This window comes from Rhincodon typus, chromosome 17, assembly GCF_021869965.1.
Source record: "Rhincodon typus isolate 14 chromosome 17, sRhiTyp1.1, whole genome shotgun sequence".
In the NCBI taxonomy this organism is placed as follows: Eukaryota; Metazoa; Chordata; class Chondrichthyes; order Orectolobiformes; family Rhincodontidae; genus Rhincodon; species Rhincodon typus.
The window spans coordinates 10672986-10691407 of NC_063348.1; the positions used below are offsets into that span (position 1 = coordinate 10672986).

At 42.8% G+C, this 18422-nt stretch overlaps 1 protein-coding gene across 1 annotated transcript in view; it reads right to left on the reverse strand.

Moving 5' to 3' along the window:
* LOC125485227 (diacylglycerol kinase zeta-like) overlaps positions 1-16731 on the reverse strand; it is a 29565-nt gene extending 12834 nt beyond the window's left edge. Inside the window, exons 1-3 of the mRNA XM_048607057.1 lie at positions 16620-16731; positions 14953-14989; positions 12036-12135 (exon numbers count right to left, since the gene is read on the reverse strand). Of these exons, the coding sequence (XP_048463014.1) occupies positions 12036-12135; positions 14953-14989; positions 16620-16707 (225 nt within the window). The 5' untranslated portion in view covers positions 16708-16731. The remainder of the gene's footprint in view (positions 1-12035; positions 12136-14952; positions 14990-16619) is intronic.
* Positions 16732-18422: the final 1691 nt, after the last annotated feature.

Consider the following 18422-nt stretch of genomic DNA (forward strand, 5'->3'; position numbering starts at 1 on the left):
AAGTGAAGGAGGCGACATTAATGGAGAAGAAACAAACTCCACAGGGACAGTAAAAGGAAACTTACAAAAGTGAAACAATTCCAAGTCTCTTGTAATTTTAAAGTGTTAAAAAGAGCTGAAAACAGTTTCTTGTTGCTTCTTTAATTCACAGAAAAATAAACATTGTTGTTAGCTTACACCCAGGTTATAATATTGTATTAAGGCCAATTTGGTTCTGGATTAAAGATTAGCCAGCATCCGTTTTAAGATCTGCATGTAAAGCTTCTATTCAGACTGACAACTGCTCTTCTACAGAAACTACCAGCTATACCTCCTGCTGCTCCAATGGGTTGAACATAGTGTGGAGCATAGAAACGCACTGGAAACTTTCAGCAATACATTTTCTTAATATCTATAATAAGTTGGAGGGAGAACCTGCACGTTATATGGAGTGACCATAAGGCATGTGAAGGCTCGAAATGTTTCTCAATCAGATTTTCAGTTCTTCCCTAAATTTCTGCTCGATTTCCTTTCAAAAGACTGCATTATTTTACAATCATCAAAATCATCTCCAGACTAACGAAAGCAGCTTGTAAATACTATACAAAGTGCAGTCAATAATTAGAACTCCCTACTCATTAATTTTCCAGAAGGCAAATTGTAATCCCTGGAAATTAACCTGTTAAGATTATTCACATATTGATCTTCCAAATTTAAAGCCAACATTGAGCTCTGTGTGTGCTGACTGTTTTATCTTTGCTTGTTGTGAAAGAACTCAAGAGCTGGAAGGTGGGTTGTTTCTGTTTAGAAACTGCTGCTCTTTTCCACTCTTATTTTCTCCTTGACTTCAACATGTGAGAAGTCTGAGTCAAATATTGCTGAATTAGACCACCCACAGATTCCTGTTTCGGAGCTCATGACAAATGAGGGACAGATGAGAAACAGCTAACCTGTGAAGGGGCACCCTGAAATTCCTTTTAAGAACTTTGAGTGTATTAGTCTGCTTCAAATTGAACGATGAAGAATCTCTCCAGGACAGGGCGAGCTTGGCTTTAGCTGCCTACACCAAAGAGGCAGTCTCCTCCTCCCACCACCCAACTACACTACACCCCTTCCAAAGTCCACGTACTCAAACTGCAATTAGTCTCACCAAATGCAAACTTATAGGTGAACTTCACACATTGTGCTACAGTTAGCATGAAAGAAAACCACATCCTCAACTGTTCAGTCACTTAATCTGCCCACCCCCACTAAGGTTTCTGATTTTGATGCTGGTTGTAATCTATAAAATCTGTGCCCATGACTTACAATGGCATCTGCAGCTCTGTGGGCACTGTGTAAGGAAGTGAAAACCACAATCGTACAAAGCACCCACACAGCTTATGTGCTCATGCCTCACCCCCACCACAGCGACTATACTGAACCCACAAAGAAGACAGTCAAGGCTTCACTGAGGCCTGGCACTGGAGCCATATTTTTTCAACAGGCTTTTTATCAAACTACTGTCTCTTATTACTGATTTTTCACAGTTTCCAGTGGTTGCTATAGCATTCATACAAGAGAGCCTTACAATGCAGTGAATGCTTACAATTTTCCATGCCAGGCTGAACCTGGGCCTACAATGAGCCTTCTCACATAGAGGTGCAGCATTTAATACTTTGCCAGTAACTGAGCTGGTTCTCTACTAAAATGCATCGCTTCTTACAGCAATGGAAGGCACTTCTGAATGAGCCCATGAAGGGAAACCCCCCACAGCTCTCCCATTGGATCAGAGAGAGAGGATTAATTACACTAAAAGCTCTGTGGGCATTCCTACACAGGCAGGGTACTGATAATATGAGCACATGCACTACGTCATTCAATGCATGAGTGGATTCTCTATCGATACAGGATTCACACCGTCCGTCAGACAACAGTGAAACGTTTGTCCAAGGTCAAGGGGCTGGAATCTATGCGTTGGAGAAGAGCTGAGGGAAAGCCTCTCCTTTCTTCTCATTTATGGAATAGCAAGTCGGAAAAATACCCTGACAGCAGTTGAAGGACAGAACCGGTATTTATAAAATGCCTTTCACAACCTCAGGACGATGCCAAATGCTATAAAGCTAATGACACAGCCTCGTCCACAAGCAAAGAGGTGGTCCCCAGCACCACTTTAAAAAAGATATGGAGAGGCAACTTTTTTAGTGGTTCAAGTGTGCAACGAATGGCCAGAGATAGTGGTGGATGCATGTACAGTTACAACATCTAAAAGACATTCGGATAAGTACATGACTAAGAAAGGTTTGGAGGGATACAGACCAAGCGCAGGCACGTGGAACTGGTTTAATTTCGGAACATGGTCGGCATGGTCTGGTTGGAACGAAGGGTCTGTTTCTGTACTGTATGACTCTATGACACTTTGAATTCATTCCAAATGATATCAAGAAATGGCTGAAGGCACTGCATATTGCAAAGACCATGGGCCCTAACAACATTCCTACAATAATAACTGAAGATTTGTCGTTTTACAAAGTTTTTTTTCCTTGAACATACAGTTTAAAAATGCATAGCAAAAATGTGCATTCTACCTATTTTCAGACATGGTATGGTCTATTATTAACTCCAAATGCCTGCTTTCAATCAACTTCAAATTTAAAATGACCCATTAATCTATTGCCAATCTGCAGTTGCTGAAGAGTTCCAAACTTTTCCTGTCCTTTGTGAGGCAATGAGTTTCTTAATTACGTTCCTAAAAAGTCTGACTCTCATTGTAGACAATGTGCAAAACTGTCCCCACCTGAGGAAAGGAGGCAGGAAGGGCAGATAATCAGAGGGTTGACACTGGGGAGGTAATTAACACACCCCCATCCCAAGTACAGTGCCCTAAAGTCAAGCTTCCTAGCCCAAAGCTAATCACGGTCTTTTACAGTGGTCCTATCTAGTTTGTAATTACTATAGATAGATTCAGCTTACCTGGATGGTAAACTAGTGTGGGCAGTCGGTCAGTTTGAGGTTATACCACAGGGTAGTGAAAATCCCTCAATCTACACTAAATTCTGCAAGACCGAGGGACTGGACGCAGAGAAAGGGGAGATTCAGCCCTTGAGATCCAGCTCCCTACCGTCATTTCCAAATTCACTGTTCCTTTCACTCTGGGACCTCCAACTCCTGATGCCCCTTGCTGAAACAACATTTTGGTCATGACCCTCTTTCTGGGCACCCTTTCTCCTGGCACCAATCATGACCTTCCCTTGGGCACTGCCAAGTTTTGGAGATGCCAGCCTCAGACTGGCCCACAGCTCCAGGTGGCCGGGACTTCTCGTTTTGGGTTTGCATTTCCAGCAGAAATCCTGCTGGCAGCCAATCACCTGCCCGGCTGATAGCCAGAAGAGCGGGCAGCCTTTCTGGCTAAGGAAGGCTGCAGGCTTTTCTCAAATCTCTCCCGTTTTGGACTTAGCCTGAAAACAAAGGGACAAATTTCTCACCCCATATGTCTTCATCATGGCCACACCCTGACTGGAAGTAATTTCTCTCTATCTGTTCCAACTATTCCCCTCACGTTTTTTTTTGCAAACAAGTCCTTAAACTTCTAAATTCCAGAGAAGAAAATATTATGCTAGTTTGGGTAATCTCGTGGTCATTTCACGTTTGAGAATTCAGACATGAATCTAGTAAATGTACACTGCACTCTCATTATTCCTAACATGCCGGGGCGGCACGGTGGCTCAGCGGTTAGCACTGCTGCCTCACAGCACCAGAGACCCAGGTTTGATTCCAGCCTCAAGTGACTGTCTGTGTGGAGTTTGCACATTCTCCCCGTGTCTGCGTGGGTTTCCTCCCACAGTCCAAAGATGTGCAGGTTAGGTGGATTCGCCATGCTAAATTGCCCATAGTGTTCAGGAATGTGTAGATTAGCTGGGTTACACGGGGACGGGGACGGGGACGGGGAGGATGCTCTGAGTTTCGGTGTGGACTTGTTGGGCCAAAGGGCCTGTTTCCACACTGTAGGGATTCTATAACATATGATGCACAGAGCTGCACCCAGTATTCCACATGTGCTCTAACTCCAGCTTTGGACAGTGAAAGGATAACTTCTACCCTCTTGTATTCTAGTGCTCTAAGTATGAAGAACAGCATTCTGTTAGGCTTTTTGAATATTTTCTGCACCTACCTCACTGTATGAATTGGGTATTTGGATCCCCAGGTACGTTTGAAACTTGCTGTTTGTACCATTCGGAGAGTATCTTTTTAGGTCCAAAGTGGATGACCTCATATTTGGCTACATTTACCACAATTTTGCCTATTTACTCAGGCAAAGTCTCTTTACAATTTTAAACTTCCAGCTGTACTGCTTGCAATGCTGCCTATTTTTGTGCTATTGACCCATCTGGATATTTGGCTTCCTATCCCATTGTCTAAGCTTCCAATGCAGCTAAAATGGCGAAAGCAAAATACAAGCTGTAATGGCTTTAAAGAATTCAGCAACACCGCATGAAAAGCATGTGCACACATACAAACATGACAGCCCAGACCCATGTGAAGTCAAACCTCATTACAGGACCATAAGATACAATACAGGTAGGCCATTCAGTCCATCAAGAGTACTTCCCCATTCAAGGAGATCATGGCTGAAATCTTCAACTTCACTGTCCTGCCTTTTCCTTTTAACCCTTCATTCCCTTACTGATTAAATGCCTGTCTATCTCAGCCTTGAATATACCTAATGACCCAGCCTCAACTGCCCTCTGTGATGAAGAATTCCACATGTTCACGAGCCTGAGAGAAGAAATTCCTCCTCATCCCTGCCTTAAACGTGCAACATCGTATTCTGAAATAATGCCCACTGATCCTAGACTCTCCCAACAGGGGAATCTTTGCATCTACCCTGTCAGGTAGGGGACTCCCTAAGAATCTTGTATATTTCAATAAGGTCGTCTCTCACCCTTCTACATTCCAACAGGGATAGGCCCAATCTACTTAACCTCTCCTCATAAGACAGTCCCTCCATTCGTAGCATCAGTCTATAGAACCTTCTCTGGAGTGTGTCTAATGTGAGCATACTTTTCCTTTGATGTATTAGAAATTCATGAACATACGTGGGTGATATTAATCTTCAGCAGAAACAAAATGGGCAAATGCAAATAAGCAGCACTGACCTCAAATAGAAAACAGAAAGAAACAGATGGTGTGTAAAACAGACTGCTGACTGTTTGTTTCTCTACCACTGCAGGCAAAGTTCATCCTCGGAGCTCTTTCTGTCACAAATTCAACCTCCCTGTCCTTATTGGGTTATGTACACATCAGGATCATGAGGCTGGATAATGAAAGCAATCATGCTTTGAGATGGGCAGCCCTGAGATTGCCTGTAATGGCCCAGGACAACTCACCCATTTTTCCCTTTCCTCCCTGGGATTGGGAGGCAATTTATGACACAATACTGCTGAGAGAACTCTGTGCAGGCTAAAGTGTTGTTTTACCTCCACTGCTACGGCAGCATAGATCACGGTGCTGCTTCATGAAGGAACAGGGGGTGTCTGGGTTTGATATGATACAACCATAAAATATTGCATTAGTAACAAGACAGTAATTCAAATTAACAGCAGCATAGTTTAACCTTGGATATGTGTGTCCTATGACTGAGGTGAAAGTTGAGAATCTTACTTTCTCTCTTCTTTTCTTCTTTTGAGCACCATAAATACTCAAAATGCTTTGTTAGACATCATTGCCAAACAACAGCAGTCTTGAAGGGCAGAAATGTTCCTAAAGCCGGTGATCCTTTGACCGCTAACCTTCTCTTTTAGTTGTGTCCTGTATTAGTGACTTTTCTGTGCATTCAGTTTGCAATTTAGCTTTCACTGTACGCAGTTTTGACTCACGTGTTTCCCCACTGCAAGCCTGTTCTGCAGACTTTAGTACTTTTGTTAGGCAAATGTACAAACAGATCACAGAGCAGTCCCGGGGAGTCATTTGAACCAATCACACGGATGCAAAATGCTGTGAGAATAGTCCTAAACGATTAATGGCAGCCTCAGGGCACATCCCAATAAGCTTCATATTGGCAGGATGGACAAGCATCAGGAAAGACTGAAACAGTGTATGATGGGCTGCAGTGCTTGTTAGTGAGTGCCTGTTACAACCATGTAATAGGGTGGTGTCTCCTTCATTAGCTCAGTGCAGGGAGAGTAAGCACAGTTAGCTTTACCTTAACTTTTACAATGCTGGTGATAATGTTTACTGAATTAAAAAAGATTGCCACAGGACACACCAAATTTGGTCTGACCTTAAACTGAATGACATGTTGCCCTCATCTGACAGGTAAAAAGTCACCTCACAGACAGCAGAGATTTCAGGAATGTGGACCTGTGGAATCCACAGACAGCTCAGTGTTTATGAAGAGGTGACACTGAAGAATCTGTTCTCCCAATCGTTTCCATCTGGTAGGTTATTAATGACTGAGTCAGTACAGGTTCCAGATGGAGAAGGTTTGTTTTCCTTCTTGGTTTTGAAACTCTGGCTGGAAATTTTCTTCTGTAATAACAGCTCCGAACTAACTTCAAAAATGGTCCTGACAATACAGTTTTTACCCCTGTATCTGCCACTTGTGTCCCATTCACGTCACATTAGTTTAGCTGTCTTGCACAAGAAGAGCTGGGTTCCCATAAGGAAAAGCCTCGACCTCTCCCTGTGTTGTACAGCCTGCTAATTAAAAGATTATTGCTGTCATTTTGGCTTTTCTTTGAATTAACAGGAGCTCCAGATTTTAGTTGAAGCCTAGATAGCAATCATTAACTTAAAAGGTATTGTTACACCACACTGCAGATCATTTTCACAGCTGGCTAAGACCACTATTCCCCCCACCCCGTCCCCAATTGAAGCTGTTCAATGTTTGCAGCACAACGTATCTCTCTGCTAGCACTAAAAGTAACAAGTTCACAATACTCTCTTCATTCCCGTGAATATCCATATTGATGGTCCTATGAGCTGTGCAACAACAAAATGCAGACTCGTGCCACATGTCGCTTCCAGTGTTTGCTCGAGGTTCCATTCAGAGGAGGGGACACATCAAGTGGCGTCACAAATGTAGGCTCTCAGGAAAGGTTACTCACTTCCCTGCCCTTTGCCCCTAGTCTTACACTTCTTATTCTCTTCAGGTACTTCTCCAATTCCCTTTTGAAAACCATGATTATATCTGTCGCCATCTCACACTCATTCAGAGCTATCTAGAATCTGAACATATAGGATTCTTAAGGGGTAGCTTGACAGGGTAAATGCTGAGAGGATGTTTTTCCTCATGGGAGAGTCAGAGGGCACAGTCTCAGAATAGAGGGGTACCAATTTAAGACAGAGATGAGGAGGAATTTCTTGTCTCAGAGGAGTGTAAGTTAGTCAATGGAACTCCTTGCCACAGAGAGCTGTGGGGAGGAGTCACTGTGTTTCTTTAAGGTTGAAATAGATAGATCCTTGCTAAGTCAGGGAATCAAGGCTTACAGGGAGCAGCGCAGTGAAGTAGAAGGGAGGTGTGTCAGATCAGCCATAACCCTATTGAACAGTGGAGCAGGCTTGAGGGGCCAAACAATCTATTCCAATTCCTATTTCTTGTGGTCTTAACGACTGATTGCATAGAAAAGCTGACTGGTTTGCAATAATGAAGGACAAATACAGGAAGAAAAGTATTAGATGGAGAATTAAGATGAAGGTGAACAGAAGTAGGCAATCTTACATAAAGAGTGAAGAGAGCTGGCCGTCACTCAGGGGTGGTCTAGAAGCTGCCTACAACGTAGAACCAGTAGAAAACTCTGATGCATCGTCTAACTTAAGTAAGAAGCACAGTTGCACTGTTTTAACAGAAAAAGGCTGAACTGGGGCTGTTTTTGTGGTTGTAAACCGTAATCCAACAAAAAGCAAGCAACATAAACAACAAACTACTTCAGAAGAAGTTGCTCACACACAGTTTAAGTGGTGTCATTCCTTGCACCTTTCTGGTATTCCCCATTGTGAGCGATGCTAGTCCTTCTTCATCGCAAACCTTAAACCCCACCCTCATGATGCACCATCCTCAATCAAACAAAGTGGTAGTTGTGGACAAAAGCTGCATTAATCCTTTAGGGTACCGGAGTATATTTCTCGGATGATTTGCTCGTTCACATTCCCCACTTCTCGGTGGGGAAACGCTTGACCTCTTGGAGGCAACAGAGCTTTGTCAGTACCTCAGCTACTAGGGTGGGCTTGAGCGAAATCCAATGTAAGCTTTAATAAATAATGCCTCTGATCAGGTCTCCATGAAGTAGGATTTGTATTACTGAGCCAAACATTTGGTGTTATAGCTTCCACCAGGAATTTTATCTTTCCCAGCAGCCGGCGGTGGGCATCCAAAATCTGGATTGATCCACTCCGGACTAATTTAGAAAACAAGCTAACCAGAAATTTAATAATGACCATAATCTATTTAATCTTGATTCAGGCTGGCTGCAAAAACTGATCACTAATGAAACTGCATTCAGATCCACAAACTGTGGACAAGCATCAACACATCAATGGCAGCCAGGATTAGAGATGTATGCCGCATTTTTATTTTCTCCTGGCTTTTGTTTGCAGTGGGATTGTACAAGGCACATTTATCCTGGCACAGTAAGTATGTGGAGAGGGGCGAAAGGCAGTGAAAGCAAATGGACTGCCTCAGGAGAAATCTCACTGTATAAATGGCTGATTAATGAGGGGAAGCAACAATCAGGAACCCCAGCAGGAGATTGAGCGAAATTATGAACTGTTTATTCCCAATGATGACTCCATTAAGAGCTTTCTACAGCAAACTGCTTTCACGGATGCTTTTTTATCCCCCCTTTCTGTGTGACGCTCACCCCTGATTTTCCTTAGGTTTGACGTGCTGTAGTGTTTGCCAAATCTCTCACCAGCTGAGAACAAATTATCGCTTAACTTCTGGCTGCAAGGAAAATATGCATGAGGAAATAGGTGCTAGGCACATTAACCTTAGATAATTGTAGTAAAGACTGGTGCAATAAACCTTCTTCCCACAGCACCCAAATATTGTTCCATCTTGGGAAGATGCAAGGAAGTCGGGTTATTAACCCTTAACTTTCCTGGCTGTCTAACATACAACATTCTCAAGATGTCTGACAGTCTTTATCCACGATTACTTGAGTAAACTGCTAATCTCGTCAACAGCAGGCATAATACAATGGCAGTGCTTGTTATTGTAAGGAGGGGTATAATTAGATGGATTAGTTGCTTTATTTGGACTGGGATTAGGATAGTCCCTTTGCACAGAGTATTCGACAGTTGGCAAACTTGTATGAGGAAACCTGAAAAAAAAGGGAGGGGGCATACTGCACGGGGGAGACATAAAAAGCATTTCCCTCATATAACGATATAAATAACACAGAAGAATGTTATAGAAGGTAACTTATAAACAAAATAATGCCTCAAATAATGCATGGACAGTTAGGTCAGCAACTCTTATTTGAGAGTAGCATCTTCAAAAGAGAGTAACTGCAGCTGTTCATGTGAGCTGCTTGTTTTCCAAAGGATTCAGGAACAGATGCATCATAATGTCTCACCATGAAATGTATCTTTGATGTAGGCAAACCCAGGTGAACAAAAGAACATGATTTTCAAGATGTTTTGGAGGGCATGGAAGATACAGAAACTGAAATGCTACTCTCTGCACAGAGTTTGACGGATAACCTAACCTGTATAAAGTTTGTTCCATATACTCCACCTTCAAATGTCTTTTGCTATTGAAGCATGTCAACATGGATGATGGAAGAAAGGCGGTCGACTAGCAACTGACCCATTATGCACTGCACCATCTTCACTACCACTTTACTTCAAAAACTCTTGGTTCACAAAACACGTCTTTAAAGCATCAGATTTTTTTTTTAAGGGGAGGTTGGGGAAGGCGTTAAATCTATTGATTTCTGCAAATACAAAGAGTTGAGTCTGAATTGGATGCGAACTATAGAATACAAATGAACTTCAAGCTACATGGTCTGGTCTTGCAAGTTGGCAACTTCCTCATGTAATCTGATAGCAACATTCTCAGAGCTAAGGTAACTCCAAAATTGAATGCTTGCGGCTTTATGTCCGCTTAGAATTGACCAGTCGAAGGCAAATAGTGCTGGCTCATTCTGCCATTACAGGCCTGAACTCATTCCCTGTTAACCCTCCTCAATCCTGCCTCTACCCTGGGTATTTCCTCTCCCGTAACTCTGGAAAGATGAGACTGGGAGATGCTCATCACCAGAAAGTGGGAGGAAAAGGAACTGGACGGTGACATGGTTTGTTGGAAACAAAAGACTGGAATTCCAAAAGTTGGAATACTGAATCCAGTGCTTCATTCACTTGTCTGAGCGCAATAACATATTCACAGTTAAAACAATGCCATTCTTCTATCATGATATAACACAATAGTGTATTCATTACATATGTTAATTGTCACTTATTTTGAGAGCAACAATGTTGCACCAATTTCTATACCGCATTGATCTGGGATCCAAATAACACTTTAGATATTTACATGTCTAGCTTTTACACAGCAAATGTCATTCCAAAGAAAAAGCTCTCTCTGAGGTCTATATGAATCTTATAGCCATATGTACAGGAGAAATCCGGAACCATTGCCCTCAAAAGGTGACGGATTCTAGGACTGGAACTTTCAAGACTGAGATTGATAGATTTGTGTGAGATAAAGGTATTGTAAGAATTGGTGCTAGGTTGGGATAATGGAGTTGAGATGCAGGTCAGCCACAGGGAGACTGGAAAAGCTTGGATTATTCGCAGATAATTCTTATAGCAGAGATGGTTCAGGGGAGATTTTATAGAGGTGTTCAAAAGTATAAGGGGTTTTGATAGACCAGATGGGGAACATCCGCTTCCATTGACAGGAGGACTGGTAATCACAGAACAAGTAAATTAGCAAGAGAAACCACAGGAGTGATAAGGAGACAAATATTTTACACAATGACTGGTTATGATTTAGAATGCACTTCTGAAAGTTCATTGGAAGCAGCTTCATTCGCTACTTTTTAAAAGGGAATTAGAGAGAAACTTGAAAAAGGAAAAGAAAGTCTATGTTTTTGGGTAATAGCTGAGGTTGTTAGGTAGCTTTTTTAAGAGCCAACAAAATAGGCTGAATGTGCTCGTTCTGTGTTGTTAAGACTGCATGATTAAATTGAATGATGCTGAACGGCCTTCTCCACTTCCTCCATTCACTTCCAGCTTTTTCTCCAAGGAACCTTAGTCCTGAGCAACACATTGGCATAACCGAAAATAATTTTCCCATCATCAGTGACAAAAGTCCAACACTTTGTTAATAATGAATTATCAGTGCCTAACAGCACACCTGATAACAATTCAAATTTGTCCCAGTCATCACTTGTTGGCCATTAGTCTCCGCAACATACCATGCACAACACCTTTCAGCACGGGAACAGCACATGGAGGCGAGCAAAATTTGCAGTTTGGTAATGAATTTTACTCGAGTGTGGTAGTGATGCTGAAACATTAACCCGGTGCTCTACACAAATAATCCAGAGGCTGAGAGTTCAATTCTACCATGGCAGTTTGAGAATGTAACTTTACTTGTAAAGTAAATGAAAATGTAAAAGTGTGAAGCTGATGTCAGTAAAAGTGCCTGTGAAATTGCTAGGACAATTGTAAGAACCCAGTGGTTCATTCATTGCCTTTAGGAAGGAAATTCGCTGCCTTTACGGGGCTGTCCAATATGTGACTCCTGTCCTATACCAAAGAGGTTGAATTCTAATTGCTCCTGGAAACAAACCAAGCAGTCGCATCGATGAGTCATAAAGCGAGATTCTGTCATATTAGAGGCATCTGAAGTATGGGCAGTGGTGGGGAGACTACAGCAGGAACTGAAGTACAGCACTGTCTGTTCCTCAGAGGTGTTTGTTTTTCTATCTCAATAAGTAGCTACAGACAGACTAGTGCACAGAGAGTTGGATCACCCAAAACACAGTCACCATTTCACTTGCAGTGTATTAGCAAACATTACTGAGAACAGACTGGACGTTTCATCCTGCTACCAAAGCTACTGCCATTACCTGCAAATCAGTCTTCATTAATGAAGCACCAGCTTCCACAAGAAAGTGGCATATGGTTCGATGTCGGAGTGCCGCTGCTTTGTGTAGGACCGTCTCACCACTGCAAACAGAAATCATAAGTTCAAATTTATACTTCAAAATCTGAGGCCCTGCAGAGGGATCTGTCTCAACATGATTCCAGTACTAAACTTATGCTGCAGCGGTGATAATGGGCTCTCATCTTTCGAGCAAAGGTTCTGCCTTGTTATTTCACTTTGGAGATATTAACCTCTCATTCCTCTTTTCTTGTCACTCAGTTCCCCTGCATCAGAAGCCACAGCCTAATGCAGAAGCCTACAGTTTGGGGCCGAGGTTTCTTCTAAAGCTGTTCTGAGCCAGTTTTTGGAAGATGCGTGATCAGTAACGCAGGAACCATGCTTCATCTGGTCTCTGGGCAGCAGTCCTATAAAAGAGCGATAACTCAGCTCTATAGGAGAACAAATCAGTGCTTTTCACTGCTCTCTTTTTGTATTCTATTGTATTATTAGTATTAGACGTCAGACAACCATCAGTTGGTTAAATAGTGATCATTCCGCATGCCATTCCCTGAAAGATCAATGGGAGTGGCATTGTAAAATGAGTTAGGAAACAGTGGGCCACACAGTGGCTCAGTGGTTAGCACTGCTGCCTCACAGAACCAGGGACCTGGGGCTCAATTCCACCCTCGGGTGACTGTCTGTGCGGATTTTGCACATTCTCCCCGTGTCTGCGTGGGTTTCCTCCGGGTGCTCCGGTTTCTTCCCACAGTCCAAAGATGTGCAGGTTGAGTGGATTGGCCATGTTAAACGACCCATAGTGTCCAGGGATGTGCAGGCTAGGCGGATTAGCCATGGGGAATGCAGGGTTACGGGGATAGTGTGGGTCTGGGTGGGATGCTCTTTGGACCTGATGGGCCGAATGGCCTGCTTCCACACTGTATGGATTCTTTGATTCTATGAAATTGAAATGTTAGGGCCTAGAAAGTTGATCATCTCTGAAAACTGAAACCAAGAGGGAGGGAAACAGGACAGTCAGTACATTGCACGTTTGTTCACATGATCAACGCAAACACATATGAAGTTGGTGATCTAAAGGGTGAATCTCTCAGAACAGGCAGAACAGAATGTTTGTATTGGGAAATGCCTGCAAGACATGTACTAGGTTCCTAGGAGGGGAGTTATTCAGCTCCTTCCACAAGGCTGAAAATCAAGCTGCTCTCACTGAAACAGAGATGCAAGAAGTGATCAATGCTGGGAGCTTAGTTACCAAGGCACAGCTGCAGTGCAGAAAGACGGTCGATAATTTTAGCAGAGCTGTCAAAGAAAGAACAAAGGCTTCTCTCACCTGCGCCTTACTGCCTTCCCTGTTTCCCCACACAGACTACACCACAATTCACTTCACCACCTCCTCCTCCTCCTCCTCCCACTCTCGGATTCTGCACTTCCCACCATCACCCCAACTGGAATCCAGACCTTCCTACACTTAAGTTTCGACACAACACACAACTATTGTGACAACTGCATTCTCGGAGTACCGCACGAGATTGTCATTTACATTATAAAGGTATACCTCTATTTCCTCTTGCAGGAGAAGGTCACACACAGCAAGCACAGAGCAGAAACCCACGGCTGGATGGAGCCATCATGAGAAAGTACACAGTCACAATGTTGGTGACTGGCAGTCTTTACCTTACCATCTTTGTCTCTTCTCAATTCTATCTCACCCTACATACTCTGTAAGAAAAAAAATCTCTCGCTGCTATCCTTTCACACTGCATGTCAAAATACTTTCTAATCAACCGTTGAGAGATGTTATGGCATATATCTGGAGCAGGTGGAACTTGAACCCAGGCCTCCTGACTCAGAGGTAGGGATACTATTGCTGTGTGACATAAGGACTCCATATTAAAGATTAACTGTGGTCCCCTTCATTTGCTTCGGTTGCTGAAAGGTTTTCCCTGATCTACTTGAGGAAGAGGAAGCCAGTCTTCCTGAAGATACAGCATCACTTGCTCTGACTCTGAAAACCCCTTCTTCAGAGACAGACTGTCCCTGTGGGTAGTTTTATAAGGTTGACCAGAGGGGGCTTCATAAGAAAAAAAAACTTGATTAAACGTCTCATGGTGATGTGGAGTATAATAAAACCGAACGTGACACTGAGCTTTAGAAGGAAAGATCGGGATAGTGAGGCCTGGTCTCACAGATACGTTCGAAGGACTGAAAGAACAAGACAGAATGGTTTAGGGAGGAACTCAAGTTGTTAAGACTAGGGAGTCTAAAACATGGGCCCCAACAGTGCAGTGAAGGAAACTGGTGATACATACATAAGTTAGTGCGGAAGTTACTGCAGAGGGACAAAATAATAATGGAGAAAAGGAGCTGAAATAAACCTCACAATCCAACAACTAATATGTAAGGCTTGGGAGAATACTTTAATGCTACTACAGGATTCTCGTTGCCATGGTATACAGAGGGAGTTTATGAGGTGATGAGTCAGTGCTGGGCCAGTCCAGTTACACAAAAGAACTTAAGATGAGCATAGGGTCTTTCTTTAAATATTGTACCAAACATTTTTAATGTGATTTGAATGTCCATACAGGAGCCTGAACACAGTGGCCAGTGTAACTCCAATAAAGGAATTAGTCAACTGCCAGACTTTTGGTCATGCCCTTTGATGACGTAGCTGTGAACAAACTGCAGACTCCAAATGACTCGGGTATGTGTTGTTTGGGGGTGATGATAGAAGCACCAAGTCCTACCACTTATTGTGGAATGTCCATTACAACCTCATTTTGAGTCGTTAAACTCAAGCGTTTAATTACAAATAATGCAGAGCAACTGACTTCAACAATAAAGTTAAGAGCTCTTCTGTTTAGAGAAAATAAAGTGTTTAAACTTACTTCTCCTTCTCTGTTAGGTCCAGTATCTCTGGAGAGGCTGGGGAGAGAGACCAAAGGAAGAGAGAAAAAGTAAAACATTACGCAATGCACTCAGGAAGGTTGCTCAATAGAAAGTTCAATCTCAATCCTGCTTTCATCAGGTAATTGAGGATTAACATGACCCACGTCCAGTGTACTGAGTGCAAAATCCTTCTTTTAATGGCACCTCACAGGTCAAAAGGGTGGCTGAGTGGTTAGCACTGCTGCCTCACAGCGCTAGGGACCCAGGTTTGATTCCAACCCTCGGGTGACTGTCTGTAGGGAGTTTGCACGTTCTCCCCGTGTCTGCGTGGGTTTCTTCCGGGTGCTCCGGTTTCCTCCCACTGTCCAAAGATGTGTAGGTTAGGGTGGATTGGCCATGCTAAATTATCCATAGTGTTCAGGGATGTGCAGGCTACATGGGTTAGCCATCGGAAATGCAGGGTTACAGGGATTGGGGGGGGTGGTGTAGGATTCTATGACCTAAGAGAGGATGATTGCTCTGATTAGTTAAATTACCCCATTATTATTGCAACACTAGATGACCAAGATGATTCTAAGAGAGAGAGATAAACCAACTGGGGCTAACCAACAGCATTATTTAAATCAAGAAAAGCTGCAGAAAGCTGCAGCACAAAGGGACATGGAAGTACTTGTTCAGGAAACACAGAAAGCTAGCACACAGAGTGCAGCAGGTAATCAGGAAGGCTAATGGAATGTTGGCCCTTATTTCAAGGGTGTTGGAGAATAAGAGTAAGGAAGTCTTACTGCAACTCTAGAAGGTTCTAGTGAGACCACATCCGGAGTACTGTGAGCAGTTTTGGTCCCCTTCTTTAAAGAAAGATATTATTTCATTGGAGGCATTTCAGAGAAGGTTCACTCGGATGATCCTGGTGTGGAGGGATTGTTTTAAGAGAAAGGGGTAAACAGGTTGGCAGTCTACTCACCGGTGTTGAGAAGAAAGCAAAGTGATCTTATTGAACCATACAGGATTCTAAAAGGGCTTGACAGGGTAAATGCTGAGAGGATGTTTCCCCTCATGGGAGAGTCTAGGACCAGAGGGCATAAACTCAGAATAAAGGGGCACCAATTTAAGAGGAAGATGTGGAGGAACTTCTTCTCTGAGAGGAATGAGTGTCTTTGGAACTCCTTGCCACAGAGAGCTGTGGAGGTAGATTCCTTGTGTATATTTAAGGCTGAGAAAGACAGATTTTTAATCAGTTGGGGAATCAAGGGTTACGGAGAAAGGGCAGGAAACTGGACATGAGGAATGTCGGATCAGCTATGTTCCTTCTGAACAATGGGTCAAGATTGACGGGCCAAACAGCCAACTCCTGTTCCTCTTTCTTATAATCTTATGAGAGAAGCTGAATTAGAATGACTCACAATTACTATTGCTCATTTTCACTTGTTTCTCATGAGGCATGGTTCCAAACCCATGGTGAAGTGACTAGTGCCAAATGAGCCATTCATGTTTCTACCAAGTGGTTAAACATAGAATGAAACATGCTTCATATAAGCCAATGACGATTTCCCCCAGTAACTTTGAAACAAAATTAACTGATGGTAAGGACATGACATTTACAATGGGCAGCAGTCGGGTCGGCAGGGTTTCGAAGAGGGTACTTTGCAGTTGATTAGCCTCTTACCATTGTCAAGGATATACTTCACAATCTCCTTGCTTCCCAAGGTGACAGCGTGATACAATAAGGTGCGGCCCTCAGAATCGCGAAACATTAGGTCGGCCCCGGATTTATGTAATTCCCGTAACTGTAAAATTAATGTACGCACAGTGTAGATTATATATTCTGTACAATGCAAAGGAGCTCAGTTCACTGGAACTGGATGAACCTTTATACATTAACAGTGAATGGGAAGGAGATTAGTGGCAGCTTACACAATCCAGCTGCAGATGCTTCATGAGGTAATACTGTTTTTCATCTAGTCGTCCTGTACTTGAGTTTTGTCCTGTGTATCTTCCCTAATGATGTGTTTCAAGGTTTCTCTCTTATACTAGGCTAAACTTGGTCTTTGCTCCTTTCTGTTCCATTTGTCACTTCAATACTTAATGTGATACTCTATAGTCCAGCACTCCTAAAAGCACCACTAAGTTATTGGCAGTGTTTCCTCAGACTGAATCATGGACTGCTACTTTTACTGTCGTTTTAGCTGTTCTGCTCAATGCCTTCACCAGACTTGCCGACGCTAAGCAGCTTTTGAAGGCATTTGAGGAAAGAGCCAACATGATCAGCTGCTCCCAGAACAGTGTCACCACTATGGATCACACAGTCTGAAATTTTCCATCCATTAGTTGTAATGGTTGGAACATCAAGGGCTGTCCACATAAGATGCACTGTCAGTGAGTACTTAGGCCTTCCTTTCAAACTGAAAACTATCCCACTCCTCCTTTGAGGTTTGTATTGTTGACCTTATTATAGCCGTAGTCAATAAAACTGTTGCCAACGTTCCTCCCTCAATCAATACTCTCCCAAGTCCAAGTGAGCTGCTTAATTCACCTCACTGCTGTTCAAGGAATCATCTTCCATGCAAAATTGACCCTGCAGTTCCTTTCCTTAAAATGTCTTTTTCTGCAAAGTATGTTTTTGAGTGACATGATAAAGCACTTACAAAATGGAAGCATAATTTCCTTTATAAAATGGAGGTGACCCAGTAAGAACTTGAGCAAAATAGGAAATAATTATCTGTTACTGAAAAGACTTCACCTATGAGGATCGCTTCGCATTAAAGCTATATTTTAAATTGACAATATATAGGGAACAATACGAGGAGGGTCCTTTTAAGGACCACAGTAGTAACTTGTGCATGGAGCCGGATGATCTAAGTTGGGATCTAAATGAATACTTTATGTCGGTGTTCACTAGTGAGAGGGATGACAAGAGTAAAGAAATCAGGAAGAAGGGCTGTGAGATACTTAAATAACTGATAATTGCTTTCTGACCTGAGGCGAGATGCCAACGGGTCTGGAAGTCAGCTGATGTGACATTGTTATTCAAGAAGGGAACAAGGGAGTCAATTCGGAGGGACAAAATTCATCTGCACTTGGAGAGGAAGTAATTAATCAAGAACAGCCAGCTTTTTTTTAAGTGGAGGTCGTGTCTGATCAACTTGCTTTTTATTTTTTGAAGAGGTAACCAGGATGTAGATGAGGGCAATACATTTGACATAGTCTACTTGGATTTCAGCAAGACTTTTGATAAAGTCCCACATTGGAGACTGATAGCAAAGTGAAGAGACCAGAATGACCAAGGAAATTTGGCTTATTGGCTCCAGAATTGGCTGAGTATGTAAGAAGCAAACAGTGATATTTGAGAGATAGTAGGAACTGCAGATGCTGGAGAATCTGAGATAACAAGGTGTAGAGCTGGATGAACACAGCAGGCCAAGCAGCATCAGAGGAGCAGGAAGGCTGATGTTTCGGGCCTAGACCCTTC